The sequence below is a fragment of the Archocentrus centrarchus genome, chromosome 11 (genome assembly GCF_007364275.1).
Source record: "Archocentrus centrarchus isolate MPI-CPG fArcCen1 chromosome 11, fArcCen1, whole genome shotgun sequence".
Classification (NCBI taxonomy): Eukaryota; Metazoa; Chordata; class Actinopteri; order Cichliformes; family Cichlidae; genus Archocentrus; species Archocentrus centrarchus.
The window spans coordinates 32,670,120-32,686,873 of NC_044356.1; the positions used below are offsets into that span (position 1 = coordinate 32,670,120).

The 16,754-nt window shown below is 42.4% G+C and overlaps 2 gene segments (V, D, J or C); one reads left to right on the forward strand and one right to left on the reverse strand.

Annotated features, from left to right (window-relative positions):
• Positions 1 to 5,765: 5,765 nt before the first annotated feature.
• On the reverse strand, positions 5,766 to 6,259 carry LOC115787744 (Ig kappa chain V region K-25-like). The segment is given in 2 exon segments: positions 5,766 to 6,097; positions 6,205 to 6,259. Coding segments are annotated over 2 exon segments (384 nt in total).
• Positions 6,260 to 14,033: 7,774 nt separating this feature from the next.
• LOC115787604 (Ig kappa-b4 chain C region-like) lies at positions 14,034 to 15,810 on the forward strand. The segment is given in 2 exon segments: positions 14,034 to 14,184; positions 15,235 to 15,810. Coding segments are annotated over 2 exon segments (465 nt in total).
• Positions 15,811 to 16,754: the final 944 nt, after the last annotated feature.

The window sequence follows — 16,754 nt, forward strand, 5'->3', positions numbered from 1 at the left end:
GAAAAAAATAATAGTTAAAGCCTCTATTTCACTGCTGAACTAGTAACAACTGCTGATGTTGTTTTAGGTCAAGGTTATGTATTTTTCCCCTTCACAATTTAATAACTTGAGGTTTATGAAGCCAAATTTTGTCTGCCATAATTATGCTTTTTTGGGTACAGACCCTTACAGAATAAATATAATTTTGAGTCCGGTAGAGTACTTTGAAATGATTCTGATTGTCGATCTCTCTAAGATATTTTATTTCCCCAGATTTTCATGCCAAAGGAGTCAGAATTGAACAGTAATTTTACAGGTACAGAGACAAACTTATCCAAGAGCTGTTTAAGATTAGAGAACTTTAAAATGATTATTTTTAGATATTTTATGAATCACCCCATGTTCTGTTTTCTGTTTTCTTGTGTTCTTTTGTTCCACTCTAGCTCACATAGAAGGTGTGTCAAATTTTGGTTTAAGGATATTCATTTGCATTTTGAATTTTCTGATGATTTTGAGACCAAAATGCAAAACTTTACAATTGGATGAAAAATGAGAAGCTGACACTGACCTTGCAAAACAAAACACAAACACTTGCAATGAAGAAGCAGCTTACACTCACTCACTCACTCACACTCACCCACTCATAGACAGACAGAAGCTCAAATTATATTTTTGCTTGATCTGACATTTAACTCTAGGTGCATTAAATCAAGTTCACTTTTGGTGGATTGAATCCACTTACTTAGTAAATTAGTAAACCACTGGTATATGAAAATTTCTCAGGCTGATTGACAAAATAAAAGATTTATAATAAAAGCCATTGAATAAATACATCCTTAGAATATTTATGGGCATTTTGATGTCCTGTTTTAGTTTGTGCAAATTTAATTATTGACCCACAAGACCTGCAGTTCATGGTATTTTGTTTAATTGACAGGGAGAAATCGGAATTCCTTCACTGGACTTTTTCCACAGGTACCTGAGATCATACCTGAGACATTATGAGCCTTTAACAGGAAACTAACCAGGATGACGGCCAGATGTGAACAGCTGATGTCTAAAGAGGTGCAGGAATGCATCTCCCAGTGACAACTGCTGAATACTGTGGTTTGAACATCCGTGGCTTTGGTCAATATGAGCACGATGTGCTGAAAGAAGGCTGCATACATATATAACTATTACCTGTGCACTGATCCAGTGATTGTTTTTTTTTATGTTTGGAGAAAGATTTTCATCGATTAGAACTGGATTTGATCCTGAAGGGATGCAATCCACATTTTTAATGAATTGAAAGAAAATTATTAGATAGTGACTGTTTCATGTTACTGTTTGTCACGTGGGCCAATTTATATGCAGGATTTACTTTGGACTGATTAAGTTTAAATGCTAATCCACTTCACTGAACAAGATTGACATATGAAAGACTAATGCTTGTTTTCTTTTTGTTTTTTCAGGCCATAAGAAAGTATAGAAAGTAGGTACATCCATTATAAGTATGACTTTATTGTATGACATTATTAAACCCTGTCTAATTTTTTGCTAAATTCACAATCACAATAGTACAAGATTAGTTTTCACAAGAATCCTCTTCTGGCTCTTAACATCAATACAGTCCTGGCTGACCACCCGAGGTCAGGCTGGTGAAGTTGACCTTAGAAATGTCTAAGGTCAAAAGGGGGATTGTTGGAATATTCATAGAATATGCCACCTATATATCTTATGTACGTTTACTTCCCTGAGATATTTGTCTAGAAAATAACTTAACTGATGAAAATACAGAAGCTTATAATGTTCCGTGTCATGATGAACTTTGTGTTCGAACTGTACAATGAGCCACACTGATGAAGACTACACAATGATAGATATGGAGACTTCGAGGTCACCCTGTTGTTGAAATTATCTGTTTTTCACATTCTGTTTTGTAAATGATGTAATCAAGACTGATATGAGCTGACTATATGAGAACTGTAAGTTGAATGAGAAGGTGCCAGTACTTCATGCCATCTCACACGAGTATGGTATGCAGTCTGACCCGGATTAATCTGTAAACTGTTTGAAAATGGCTTTATTAAATTTAATATTTGGACTCCTTATTCCTGTATGTTTTGTGTCCATTCCTGTTCGAGAAACGAACACGCAGAAACATGAAGGCTTAAACAGCATCAGCACTCACAAACTCTTGGTATTATTTTACATTCCTTCAATATTCATAAATGATGAAAGTGTTTCTGTTTGTGAGCAGCTCAGAAACAAATATTGTTCTGTTACCTTCAAGTGTTTCATTTACCTTTGAGCAAAATGTGTTACTTACAGCATTTTGCTCAAACTCATGAATGAATGTCTTTGCTCTTCACCTGAGTCTTCAAATTTATAAGATTATCCACTGTGAACCTGAGGTCAAAGGTCATGACTAAGAATTTTCTCAAACAATGTCATGTGGCCTCACCGAACTCCTCCCACACTCGAGTTTTTGCTTTGGCCACTACCCGAGCTGCATTCTGCTTGGCCTGTCGATACCTGTCAGCTGCCTCCGGAGTCCCACAGGCTAACCAAGCCCGATAAGACTCTTTCTTCAGCTTGATGGCTCCCTTCACCTCCGGTGACCACCATCTGGTTCGGGGGTTACCACCACGACAGGCACCAACCACCTTGCAGCCACAGCTCTGAGCAGCAGCCTCAACAATGGAGGTGCGGAACATGGTCCATTCGGACTCAATGTCCTCAGCCTCCCTCGGAATGCTGTCGAAGTTCTGCCGGAGGTGGGAGTTGAAGATCTCCCGGACTGGGGCTTCTGCCAGGCGTTCCCAGCGCACCCTCACAATACGTTTAGGTGTGCCAGGCCTGTCCAGCATCTTCCCCCGCCACCTGATCCAACTCACCACCAGGTGGTGATCAGTTGACAGCTCAGCTCCTCTCTTCACCCGAGTGTCCAGAACATACGGCCGCAGATCTGATGATACGATTACAAAATCGATCATCGACCTGCGACCTAGGGTGTCCTGGTGCCATGTGCACTTATGGACATCCTTGTGTTCGAACACGGTGTTTGTTATGGACAAACTGTGGTTTGCACAGAAGTCCAATAACAAAACACCATTCGGGTTCAGATCGGGCAGGCCGTTCCTCCCAATCACGCCCCTCCAGGTCTCACTGTCATTGCCCACGTGAGCGTTGAAGTCTCCCAGCAAGACTATGGAGTCACCAGATGGAGCACTCTCCAGCACCCCACCCAGCAACTCCAAAAACGGTGGGTACCCTGAACTGTCATTCGGCGCATAAGCGCAAACAACAGTCAGGACCCGTTCCCCAGCCCGAAGGCGCAGGGAAACTACCCTCTCGTCCACCGGTGAAAACTCCGACGTACAGGCAGCAAGCCGGGGGGATACAAGAATACCCACCCCAGCTCGCCGCCTCTCACCGAGGGCAACTCCAGACTGGAACAGAGTCCAGCCCTTCTCCAGGAGACTGGAGACTTTCGGACGGCATCGAAGCGATTCTGGCAAACCGTCAGGCGACTCAGGAGGGGAAAGCAGTGCTTCACTCACACTGTTTATAGTGCGGGGGGGGTGCTGCTGACTTCAACTGAGGCTATAGTCGGACGGTGGAAGGAATACTTCGAGGACCTTCTGAATCTCACTGACACGCCTTCTGTAGTGGAAGCAGAGTCTGGGGATGAGGGGGATGACTTGACCATCACTGGGGGTGAGGTCACTGAGGTAGTTAAACAACTCCTTGGTGGCAGAGCCCCTGGGGTGGACGAGATTCGCCCTGAGTTCCTGAAGGCTCTGGATGTTGTAGGACTGTCTTGGTTGACACGCCTCTGCAACATCGCGTGGAGATCTGGGGCAGTGCCATTGGATTGGCAGACCGGGGTGGTGGTCCCCATCTTTAAGAAGGGAGACCGGAGGGTGTGCTCCAACTTTCGGGGTATCACACTACTCAGCCTCCCCGGTAAGGTCTATGCCAGGGTGCTGGAAAGGAGGGTGCGTCCGTTAGTCGAACCTCGGATTCAGGAGGAACAATGCGGTTTTCGTCCTGGTCGTGGAACGCTGGACCAGCTCTTTATCCTCTCAAGGATATTCGAGTGTGCGTGGGAGTTTGCCCAACCAGTCTACATGTGCTTTGTGGACTTGGAGAAGGCATTCGACCGTGTTCCTCGGGGTGTTCTTTGGGAGGTTCTGCGGGAGTATGGGGTGTCTGGCCCATTGTTGCGGGCCATTCAGTCCTTGTACAACCACAGTGAGAGCTTGGTCCGTATAGCCGGTAATAAGTCGGATTTGTTTCCTGTGGGTGTTGGACTCCGTCAGGGCTGCCCTTTGTCACCGATTCTGTTCATAATTTTTATGGACAGAATTTCTAGGCGTAGCCAGGTGGCGGAAGGCTTCTTCCTTGGTGGCCTCAGAGTCTCATCTCTGCTTTTTGCAGATGATGCGGTTCTGTTGGCTTCATCAGGGGGGGGCCTCCAGCTCGCAGTGGAACGGTTCGCAGCCGAGTGTGAAGCGGCTGGCATGAGAATCAGCACCTCTAAGTCTGAGGCCATGGTCCTCAGCCGGAAAAGGGTGGAGTGCCATCTCCGGCTCAGGAACGAGTTCTTGCCTCAAGTGGAGGAGTTTAAGTATCTCGGGGTCTTGTTCACGAGTGATGGGAGAAGGGAACGGGAGATCGACAGGCGGATCGGGGCTGCTTCTGCAGTGATGCGGACGCTGCACCGGTCCGTCGTGGTGAAGAGGGAGCTTAGCGTAAAAGCGAAGCTCTCGATTTACCGGTCGATCTACGTTCCTACCCTCACCTATGGTCACGAGCTTTGGGTAGTGACCGAAAGAATAAGATCGCGAATACAAGCGGCAGAAATGAGTTTCCTTCAAAGGGTGGCTGGCCTTTCCCTTAGAGATAAGGTGAGGAGTGCGGCCATCCGGGAGGGGCTCAGAGTAGAGCCGCTGCTCCTCCACATCGAAAGGAGCCAGTTGAGGTGGCTCGGGCATCTGATTAGGATGCCTCCTGGCCGCCTCCTGGGTGAGGTGTTCCGGGCATGTCCCACCGGGAAGAGGCCCCGTGGTAGACCCAGGACACGCTGGAGAGATTATGTATCTCGGCTGGCCTGGGAACGCCTTGGGGTCCCTCCGGATGAGCTGGAGGAGGTGGCTGGGGAGAGGGAAGCCTGGGCTTCTCTGCTTAGGCTTCTGCCCCCGCGACCCGGCCCCGGATAAGCGGAAGAAAATGGATGGATGGATGGATGGAATGTCATGTGGCTCATATTAATTTTTTTGTTAAATCAATAAAAAGCAAAAATTAAAAGGATCAGGATCTCTGACAGTAATTTTTTAAAGTAATTAACTTGTTTTGATAAAAGTCGTGTGTGTGTGTGTGTGTGTGTGTGTGTGCGTATGTTTATAATACCTTGTGGGGACAATTTTCCTGACATATACTACGTTGTGGGGACCAATTGCTCCTTGTGGGGACTGGAACCTTGTCCCCACAAGGGGAAACCCTGTTTTTGGGTCAGGGGTCAGAGTTAGGGCTAAGGTATGAATTGAGTTTAGGTTAGGGTTAGGGTTAGGTATGTGATGGTTAGGGTTAGGAAAAGGGTAAAGGTAAGGTTTAGGCTGTAGAAATGAATGGAAGTCAATGGAAATTCCCCACAAAGATAGCAAAACACACTTGTGTGTGTGTGTGTGTGTGTGTGTGTCCTCAGTGAACTGTATCAGTCTCTGCAGTAGCTTCCAGCTGCAGCAGTCAGTTCACTTTCTGTTCAGTCTGACTGAGGGAGGTTTTTGTACGACTGTTTTTCACTGTGTGAACACATTCTGACTGTTAGGATAGTGATAACTCTGACAGTAATAAACTGCTGCATCTTCAGCCTGGACTCCACTGATGGTCAGAGTGAAGTCAGAGTTTGATCCACTGCCTGTAAAACGAGCTGGAATCCCTGAATATCGAGTGCTAGCAGCATAAATGAGAGGTTTGGGAGATTTTCCATCTTTCTGTTGGTACCAGGATAAAAGGTGGTTGTTGTTGTAAACAAAAATATTCTGACTGGTCCTACACTTGATGTTCACAGATCCTCCCACAGCAGAGCTCACTGCTCCAGGCTGAGTCACTGTGATCTGTCCTCTGGACTCTGAGGACACAGAGACACAAACATAAAGCAGCTTGATGGTTTTGTCAGCTTCATTTCAGAGGGACAGATGTTGATAGAGGAGAGGAGTTTGATTCTCTGGACTTTACCTGTGAAGCAGCAGCAGAGGAGAGTCCAGATGAGGACGCAGATCAAAGTCATGTTTTTGATGAGGACGATTTCTGTGGCTTCTGTTGTGATGAAGGACAGCTGTCAGTCATCCAGTGTTCAACTCTCAGGACTATAAAGTCTCCCAGAGCACTGGAGCATGGTGCTGCTGATGCAAAGTGGCTCTCTATGGAAATGCTCTCACTGACTCACACAGGGATCCATGTACAGTTATCACAGTGTGAATTAACAGGTGTCATTACAATCAGAAATAATTTGTCTAATTTGTCTTATGGTGTACAAACTGGTGTAGTGTATTAAAAACAGATTTACATTATTTTCATATGCTGTAACTTTGAGGGGTGTGTTCTTGAAGAAACCTATTGTGAGTTTAGAGAGTTTATGGCAAAAACAGACAGTGTCAAACAGACGCTACTGAAGTTGTTTGGGAGAGGTAAACGTCAATCATCCTAACTAGTTTCAAAAGAAGGTTAACAAAGGTTATGTACTGTTGGCCAGAAAGGTGAACTCAAGGCCTTTGTTCTAAAGGAAGAAACCATACATACATGCAGTTTAACATAGCAGTTTAAGCCATAGTAGATCAGACACCACACATACAAAACTGCGTTCCTTTCTAAAATTGATACCACTGACTGCCCCCATGCTTCCCTGACCTAAATCCAATAGAACTCCTCTGGGACATCATGTTTCGGTCCATCTCTTCATAAAACTATAGGAGGTGAGGGACCGCAGTCTGCCTCCTGCTGACTGTCAGGAGAATTACCACCATCACATTTTCCTCACTGTAATACCAACATCATCTTCAAAGAATCATCTGAATCAGTGGGTAATATATAACTGTTTCAATATCATATATACATTTATATATATTAAAAAAATGAGTGTGGCACAGAGTCAGACTGCCTGATGTTTTTCATATTAAAGATGATCACATGTAATCATAAACAGGTGTTTGGGTCAAACTTGACCTGTTTTTATAATTAACAGCAGTAAAAATAGCATAAATGTCATTTTTAGCATGACATTTGATTGATGTTCACAATGTGACCCAAAATGCACAAAAATTAAATTAAAGTGCTGAAAGGATCAAAACAGAGTGAAATAGTTTAACTTTTTGAAGAAGCTAAATATTTCTATTTTCTAATTTGAGTTTAAGAAGATGAAATTTTGAGGTTTTTAAACCAAAGGTAAAATATATAAAATTTAAACATTTTTTTCATTGTAACAAAAATATAATTTCAGTGTTTTGAAGTAAAGAGTGTTAAAATAATGGGGAGCAGTGTTTGGTTGTATTTTGTGTGAGAAGCATGCTGATACATTTAAATAAAAATATTAAAACAAATGTTGGCGATGTTGTGATTGATGTCTGTTTGATTGCTAAATGATGAAGTGGTTCATGTTTCTGAGCAGCCACTGATTCAGATTCTCTTCTTCTCAGTTCTTCTCCAGCTGAGGGAGGTTTTTGTACGACGTTGTATCACTGTGTGAACGGGAAGCTGTTACACTGCTGACAGTAATAAACTCCTGCATCTTCAGCCTGAACTCTGCTGATACTCAGAGTGAAGTCAGTCCCAGATCCACTTCCACTAAAACGATCTGAAACTCCAGACTGACGGCTTGTAGCGGAATAAATTAAGAGTTTGGGAGATTCTCCGTCTCTTGAAGGTACCAGTGGAGACATGAGCCAACACTTGAACTGGCTTTACACCTGATAGAGACACTCTGTCCTGGAACAACAGACTGAGATCCAGGAGACTGAGTCAGGATTTGTTCTCCTCATGAACCTAAAAAGAAGAAGAAAAGAGTTATTAAAGATGATCAACATCCAAACAGAAGAGGATCATGTCTTTAACATGGAGAACAGATGGAAGAAGGTCAATGCTGCTGGTTTCAGTGTTTCTCCATCAGAGCAGAACATCATTGTGGTGAACCTGGCTGCATCCTGAAGCAAAGTTTTCACTCAGAGAGTCTCACCCTGAACAAGGAGCCCCAGGGTGGCCAGCAGGAGAGTCAGTGACATCATCATTGTGCTGCTGCTGTGTGAGTGGCTGTGAAAGGCCTGGACAGCCTCTGATCAACACTGGCCTCTTAACAGCTGGGAGCAGAGAGGCAGGACACATATGCAAACACACAGAGTCAGTCAGCTGCAGCTGTCCTCAGTATAACATGCAGTGAACAGTGAGCACACAATTACATTATTCATGACATCTAGTGGAGAGATCAGTTTGAATTAAAACAAATGCTTTTTCTGATGAACTTTAAGAACAGCTGTTGGACAAATGTCTTCACTGACAGTTGGATTTATTTCCCAAGTAAATGTGAAATGATTCAAACATGAATTCAGATTTGAATTGAAATAAATACAGATGTTTTACCCACCAAATGTGTTTAAAATACCTTTAAGAAGCAGAAGGCAGTTGGCTACCCCCTGGAGTGTTTGAGCTTTAGACCTTACTTTGGTTTTTCTTGTTTATGTGTTAATCTTTAATCTTGTAACTCCGTTGCTGTCTCCAGACCCTTGATGTCATACCTTTTTGTCTCCTATTTAACATCCACATGTAAATCATACCTTCAATCATTGCTCTCTTCTCACTTCCTCTCATACTGATACAAATACCAGGCTTTTTCAGTGGCTCTGAGTCACTGACCATCCCAGACCCACGCTCTGGACTTGGAGCCATTTCTTCAACAGTTAGAAGTGAATAAAACTGTTCCAAGTTTGACTTTTCAACACTTGATTTCAGTGTAAGAAAATGTGAACTCTAAACATTGAATTTAATGTAAACATAAAGCTGAGAGAGATTTGTTCACTGTGTCTTATCTGTGACAGCTCACAGAAGATTGTCGTACCTCTCATCCAAGAGGCTTCTTCAGCTCTAAAAGCAAAAGGTGGAGAGTCCCAGGTATTTAAACCCTTGGGAGGTGGTCGTTGACCTGCTATTAATCATGTTCATCATCACACGAGCCAAGCTGTGAACAAAGCTGTGGGTCATTACCATCAGGGGGTTTGGGTGAAACCACTGTGAGATGTTGCCCCATCCCATCATGTGACCTACTGAGATCACCTGAAGTTAGGTGTGAGTGGGGGTTGAGGTGCCTGGAAAAGGACCTCCAGACTGCATTGTAGATGGAGGACAGCTGGTGTTGTAATCCACCTCCTGTGTTCAGTGATGGTCATTCATAGTGGACATAGATGGCCTCTTTTACTCCTCTTTCAGACCATCTGTCTTCCTGGTCCAAACTGTGAACAGTGCCGTCCTCAAAGACTGTCCTTTATTCTTTAGGTGCAGATATACAGCTGGGAGTTTTGTCCTTGGGATCAATCAGGTTTTGTCTTAGCTGGGTGGCTCTGAAGTAAAGTGGGACATCATGCTTGGAGAAAATTCTCCTGAATTTCTCTGACAAACCTGCTACATAAGGAATGACAGTGAGCACCTCCAAAGGGGAGAACCTCCACTAGGGTTTAAATACCTGGGACTCTCCACCTTTCAGTTTTAGGACTGAAGAAGACTCCTGGATAAGAAGTGAATGTCTTCAAAAGAACTTAAAGAAGTCCAGTCGCTGTTTTTAAGCTCTTAATGTTATCATGACCTGGATGACTGAGAACCTAAACAAACATTGACAGAAGATTCAAATCTCTTGTGCTGCTTAGAGACTGTGTGCTATTGAACCTGAATACACACTGTGTGAATAGTGTAGTGAATGTGTGTGGACTTCTTACTTGTGTGGACATAAATCTGCAGTTAAATTGTTGAATCCTGCCTCCTGAAAGAAGCTGTCACCATGTAAATAAAATGAAAGGGTTGAACTGTGTTTCAGAGTGAGAGTAACTGCCACCCTGCCTTCTGCCTTCTTCTGATTGCTCTGATAATAATCTGTGGTTAGTTGACAGTTTATGAGTTGTTGTTTTATTTGGTATTTTTCTCAGTGATGAAACATAATAATAATATTTCTGGTTTGACACATTAATGCCTTTGTAATGTGCAGATTTCACCAAGTTAATCAGGTGATATGAGAGGATGCTCAGGCCTCAGATCTCACATAACTTGCTTCAAATAAAATATCAAATCTTAGAGCTTCAAGAACTCTTGATCTTTTATTGAAGTCTCTGTGTGTGGTATGTGTGCTACAGACCTACATTCAGAGTGTGAGTTTATGTGATCAGCGGTTTGTCTGCTTTACTAATCCAGCCAGAGGTAATTCTCTGTCAAACAGAGGGTCTCCCACTGGATTGTGGAGGCTGTCTCCCTGACATACACCACCAAAGGTCTGTCTCTGTGTCAGGGTGTGGAAGCATATTCCACCAGGGGAATGGTAACCTCATGGGCCCTGTGAGTTCCTGTGAGTGATATTTGTGTAGCAGCTAGCTGCTGTTCACCGCACACTTTTGTGCCACAGTTAGATATTTGTCATGTTGAGGTTTTGCCAAGTAAACAGTCATGCTGTATGAAGGGATGGTGAGGTAAGGAGTTTGAGACACTGCCACAATAAACTCTAGCCATAAATCTCAGACGTGTAAAACCTGTAAACATGGAGATCATGTGAGTTTCATCTGACAGTCTAAAATATTCCAAAACAAGAACCTTTGTGAGCTCAGATTTCCTCAAGTTTTCATTGCTGTGATTTTTACTCAGCATCTGGAGTTTGTTGTACTGTACATCTCAGTGATAAATGTAAGTGGACTGATTCTTATATGCACTCAAAGGGCTTCATACAACACGTCTTCATTCACACACATTCATGCAAGAACTTTTTTCTACATCTAAGTGCTTCTATCTGACATTCACACTGCAGTGAACACACTGGGAGCAACTCAGGGTTCGGTATCCTGCCCAAGGATACTTTGGCATCCAGACTGGAGCAGCCAGGGATCAAACATCCAACTTTCCAATTAGTAGATGGTCTGCTCTTCCTCTTGAGCCGCAGCCACCCCAAAATGTGTTTTCAGCTTCTGAGTAAATCATGTGTTATGACTGAAAACTCCTCCTCAGCCTGGATGGACCTCATGGTTCCTTCTGTTGATGGTTCGGTGGTGAAAAATGATCTTCAAGTATTTCTGTGTGAGCAGAATGTGTTACTGACAGCACACAGCTGCAAATCATGGATGAAGGTTTTTGGCTTCAAGTACATGATATAGTTAAGATTTATATTATCAACTGTGAACCTGAGGTCAAAGGTCATGATCAAGCATTTTCTCATACAGTGTCCTGTGGGTCCTCTTTAATTTTTGGGAAAACAATTAAAAGTTATAAATTAACAGGACATGAATGGATCCTGGTCTCTGAAAGAGGCAGACATTTGATTTTTGATTTTTAAACCATTAACTTGATACATGTTCATTTAAGCATCACTGATTCTTCATAAAATGTGTGTGTGTGTGTGTGTGTGTGTGTGTGTGTGTGTGTGTCAGTGAACTGTATCAGTCTCTGCAGTAACTTCCAGCTGCAGCAGTCAGTTCACTTTCTGTTCAGTCTGACTGAGGGAGGTTTTTGTACGACTGTTTTTCACTGTGTGAACACCCACTGACTGTTGATATAGTGCCAAGTCTTACAGTAATAAACTGCTGCATCTTCAGCCTGGACTCCACTGATGGTCAGAGTGAAGTCAGAGTTTGATCCACTGCCTGTAAAACGATCTGAAATCCCTGATGCTCGAGTGCTAATATAGTAAATGAGCAGTTTAGGAGTTTCTCCATCTTTCTGTTGGTACCAGGCTAAATAACCGCTAGAATCTTCACTAGTCTTGCATGTTATGGTAACAGATCCTCCCACAGCAGAGCTCACTGCTCCAGGCTGAGTCACTGTGTATTGTCCTGTGGACTCTGAGGATACAGAGACACAAACATAAAGCAGCTTGATGGTTTTGTCAGCTTCATTTCAGAGGGACAGATGTTGATAGAGGAGAGGAGTTTGATTCTCTGGACTTTACCTGTGAAGCAGCAGCAGAGGAGAGTCCAGATGAGGACGCAGATCAAAGTCATGTTTTTGATGAGGACGATTTCTGTGGCTTCTGTTGTGATGAAGGACAGCTGTCAGTCATCCAGTGTTCAACTCTCAGGACTATAAAGTCTCCCAGAGCACTGGAGCATGGTGCTGCTGATGCAAAGTGGCTCTCTATGGAAATGCTCTCACTGACTCACACAGGGATCAATATGATGAAGCTGTTTATGGATTTTCTTCGGATCACTCTTGTCAACAATGATTTTGCTACCTGGAGAAAAATACCTGATATAAGGCATTTCAGGTATGCTGGTTCCAAATCTATTATCAGAATTTCTTTAGCATATCAGGTTCTTGAGTTATGCTCATGTCAGTATTTAGCTTATGTGTTGCTGTACTGTACACAAAGTTTTAGTGCTACATCAAGTGATGAATAGTGTTTCTGGGGCCGTCCAAAGCTCAAAGCTGGGATCTTTGATGGGCCCCAAGTCTGTGAGCTTATTAGAGACAAAGACTTTCCATCTGAGCTCAGAGCCCTTGAACTAAGAGCACGGGAATCATTTGTTCAGGTGGTTCAGAATTTCTTGGTCAACCACAAACTATGAAGAACTAGTTGATGACACGCTCATATCATTCAAACATGGGTTGCAGGATGTCACTTAAGATTCACTTCTTTCACTCTCATCTTGACTTCTTTCCACCCAATTTGGGTGATGTGAGCGATGAGCATGGTGAAGGTTCCATCAAGATATCTCTGACATGGAGAGCAGGTACCAGGGGCGCTATAATGAAAACATGATGGGTGACGACTGCTGGTTTCTACAGCGTGAAACTTCCATGAAGTGTTTGTCACACGTTTTAACTGTTTTTGCAGAATAATTTTGGACTGTATTAGTTTGAGATTCCTCATATGATTGATTTTGGTATCTGTGTCTTTTTTTAAGATGTTTTTTTTTTTGGCCTTTTCGGCTTTATTTGATAGTTTTACAGTGGAGATAGACAGGAAAGCAGGGAGGAGAAACGGGAGAGGACACGTCACAAATGGCAACAGGCAGGGACTCGTCCCTGCGCCTGCTCGTGCCCTGAGCCATCCTGGTGCCCCATCTGTGTCTTTGTTTCACCAGTTGTATCTTGATGGTGAACTTTTCATTAATAAAATCACTGACCTCGAGTTTGGTGATCGGCATTTATTGGCATAGTTAGATAACTCAAGATCCTGATGTGCTAGAGAAATTCTGTTTGTATATTTGGAATCAGCATACCCAAATCAGTAAAAATTAGTTGTTTTTCTTGAGGTAACAGACAAAAAGTTTTTTTTGTTTTTTTTTTAATTGTTGGCCTGTGTTATAAAAGCTCGACACAGTTGAACTCTGGGAGATTTTGGAGCGATGTGTTGGACAGAGCTCTCCATCTGCATGTTTTGGGAGGATGGCCTTCATCCCTCCAGCAGAGTTCAGAGTCTTGGAGTCTCGGTGGCGGCTCAGCACAGAAGTATTTACATGTTTTTGAGTCCTTTGTCAATACATATGCATCTTTCTATGGAGGGGATCAGCCAGTTTATCAGAGGATCAAATGGAAACATGTCTTATTTTTCAATATTTACAGATATATTATAATTAACCTGTGGTCTCTGACAATAAAAATGTAGATATTTTATTATTATTAAAAATGATTTTGGGGAATCAAGCAGGTCTTAATTTACATGGATACCTTTTAAATCCAGTGAACATTCTATGAATTGGTGCCACTGTGTTATTGTGAGTGTTTGATATCAGAAGAAAGGCCCAAAACAACAAAAGTCCAAAGTCACACATTCCAAATCTATATATTCTTCACTGTAATATTTTCAGTTTTCACATCAGCTGACAAAACTGTACAAACAGTGAATGATTTTGTTGAGTTTGTTTGTCTCAGAGTCAGAGAGCCGTGTCTCTGTGCAGTCAGAGGTTTTTGTACGGCGGCTCAGTGAGTTTGTATCACTGTGGTACACGTTTGGTGGAGGAACCAGACTGGATGTTGGAAGTAAGTCAGTCTTAGAACTCTTTGATTTCTTTTTCTTTTCATTCCTTTCATTTCCTTTAATATTCAGCATGTAGGAAACTTTTCATGTTCATGATTCATTATTTTAGAAACATTTTTGCTCTGAGAAACAAAGTCAGCTTTGGAAATGTAGATTCAAAACCTTCTTTCTTTCTTTCTTTCTTTCTTTCTTTCTTTCTTTCTTTCTTTCTTTCTTTCTTTCTTTCTTTCTTTCTTTCTTTCTTTCTTTCTTTCTTTCTTTCTTTCTTTCTATAATAATCATTTGTTGTCAGACTCGTCATGTTTGCTTTGTTTCACTGAAACTGTGAAGTTTGAAGTTTAAACTCTGATGTTTTTATCGTGTCAGATGTTTCAAAGTTAGTTTGGAATTATGTGAACTGTTCAGTAACATTTGAAACCTCTATGAAGAACATTTGATGCTGATGAGTAGTTGTTCTTGTTTCCACTCATTCCTTCAGTCAGTGAGCATATTACTCCAGTTTTAGCTTCTCTTCACTGGCTTGCTGTCAATATTAGGATTCATTTGAAGATTTTATTGATGGTTTTTAAGCTCTGAAATGTGCTGGCACCTTTTTCATGTTCTCACTCCTGTCAGAGCGCTGAGGTCTGCTAATCAGATCATCCTCAATATTCCAAGATTTAGACTTAAACATAGAGCTGACCGAGCTTTTCCAGTCGTTGCCCCGAGTCTCTGGAATGCCTTACCATTTCATATTAGAGCTGCCCGAACAGTTTCTACCTTTAAGTCTTTGCTCAAGACTCATTTCTACTCTCAGGCCTTTAATTGCAGATAAATGTGTTTTGTTTTTTAATGTGTGTTATTTTTGCTGCCTGTGAAGCTCTCTGGTTGTTTAAATATTGGTCAAACTGTGATGATTCTCTCTGTGCTGATGTGCATGAGAGCTTTCTTAAAGGAAGTGAAACAATGTGTGAGTGAGTGACTGATGGAGCAGAAAAACATCTGGCAGAAACTTCTTCAAGGAGAACATCAAGTTGTGGTTCCTGTGCTCTAAGCTGATTGGTGTCTCCTAGGTGATGTGCTCCCCGCCCTGAAGGTGCTGGGTCCCTCCAGTGAGGAGCTGCAGCAGGGGAAGGCCACGCTCATGTGTCTGGCCAACAAGGGCTTCCCCTCAGACTGGAGGCTGTCCTGGAAGATGGACGGCAGCAGTGGCAGCATCAGAGGGGAGGAGAGCAGGACTCCCGCAGTGCTGCACAATGACGGCCGCTACAGCTGGAGCAGCACCCTGACACTCACTGCAGACCAGTGGGGGAAGGTGGGCTCTGTGACCTGTGAGGCCACCCAGGGCTCCCAGGCTCTGGTCTCAGAGACACTGAGGAGAGACCAGTGTTCCCAGTCCTGATGTGACTCACTGGGACTCTGATCCTGCTTTTCTTCAGCTACTGCTCTCTGTGTGCTCCAACTCTCTCTGTCTCTTTCTTTCTTTTTCTTCTCACATTAAAAGAAAAAAATCAAATCATAATATTTTCCATCTCATAAGGATAAAAAAATGCTAAAAACAATCTCCTCTAGTTTGATCCTTTTGTGATTGTCTGCTGTAAAACTGATATTTGAACTTTTCAAAAGAATAAAAATGTACTGAGTAAACATGTTCTTTGACTCCCTGAGTTTAACAAATATCAAACACTTTGTAAGATTTATTAAGCCGACCAAAAGAAAAATGGCAGCAGAACACATTGAGTGTAATGTTGTGTAAAATGGTTGAATTCATTCTTATATCCACATTTAATATATTTGATAGATGCTGAGGCCATGTCAGTGGCAGATTAACTCTAATCTCTTCATAATTTCTAGTCTTGAAGCAGTTCTTTGACCTGCATTTTATTCTGACCATGTGAAACAATATATAATAAAGATTAAAGAGCAGAGAGTCATCCCTATCTTTAAGGAGAGATCATTTAAAACCATTTAAGATGATTGATCAAAGTCTGATCAATAAATTACTGGGCAATAAATGATTAAACTGTGATGGAGCCTCACAGCAGGCTGGAGTTTAGACACTGGTGTTGGCAGAGATGAAGCAGGTGGAGACTTGAATGAGGATCTCTGATTGTCCAGGATGAGGTGGAGATGGGGAGGAGGCGGGTCGCACCAATGAGAGTTTGAAAGGCAGAATGAAAGAAGAGCGCTGAGATTTAAAGCACACAGAACAGAAGCTGATTGGCTCGCAGAAGGAGGGCAAGAAGATGATTGGACTCAAGCAATGAGGACAGAATTGATCCTGACAGTGGAAGTGATGGTTTCAGAGATTTATCAATGCTGACGTGTAATGTTGCAAAGATGGACTGAAATGTTAAATATACAGAGTATAAAGAGTTTAACAATAATTGAGGAACATTGTTTAGTTCTGGCTTTTTTATGAGCATGATTAAACACACAAATGAAAATAAAAATATTTAAAATGTGATACTTGAAAATGTTGTAATTAAGGATTTTAATAAATGATGAAAGGGTTTCTGTTTGTGAGCAGCTCAGAAACAAAGATTGTTCTGTTACCTTCAAGTGTTTCATTTACCTTTGAGCAAAATGTGTT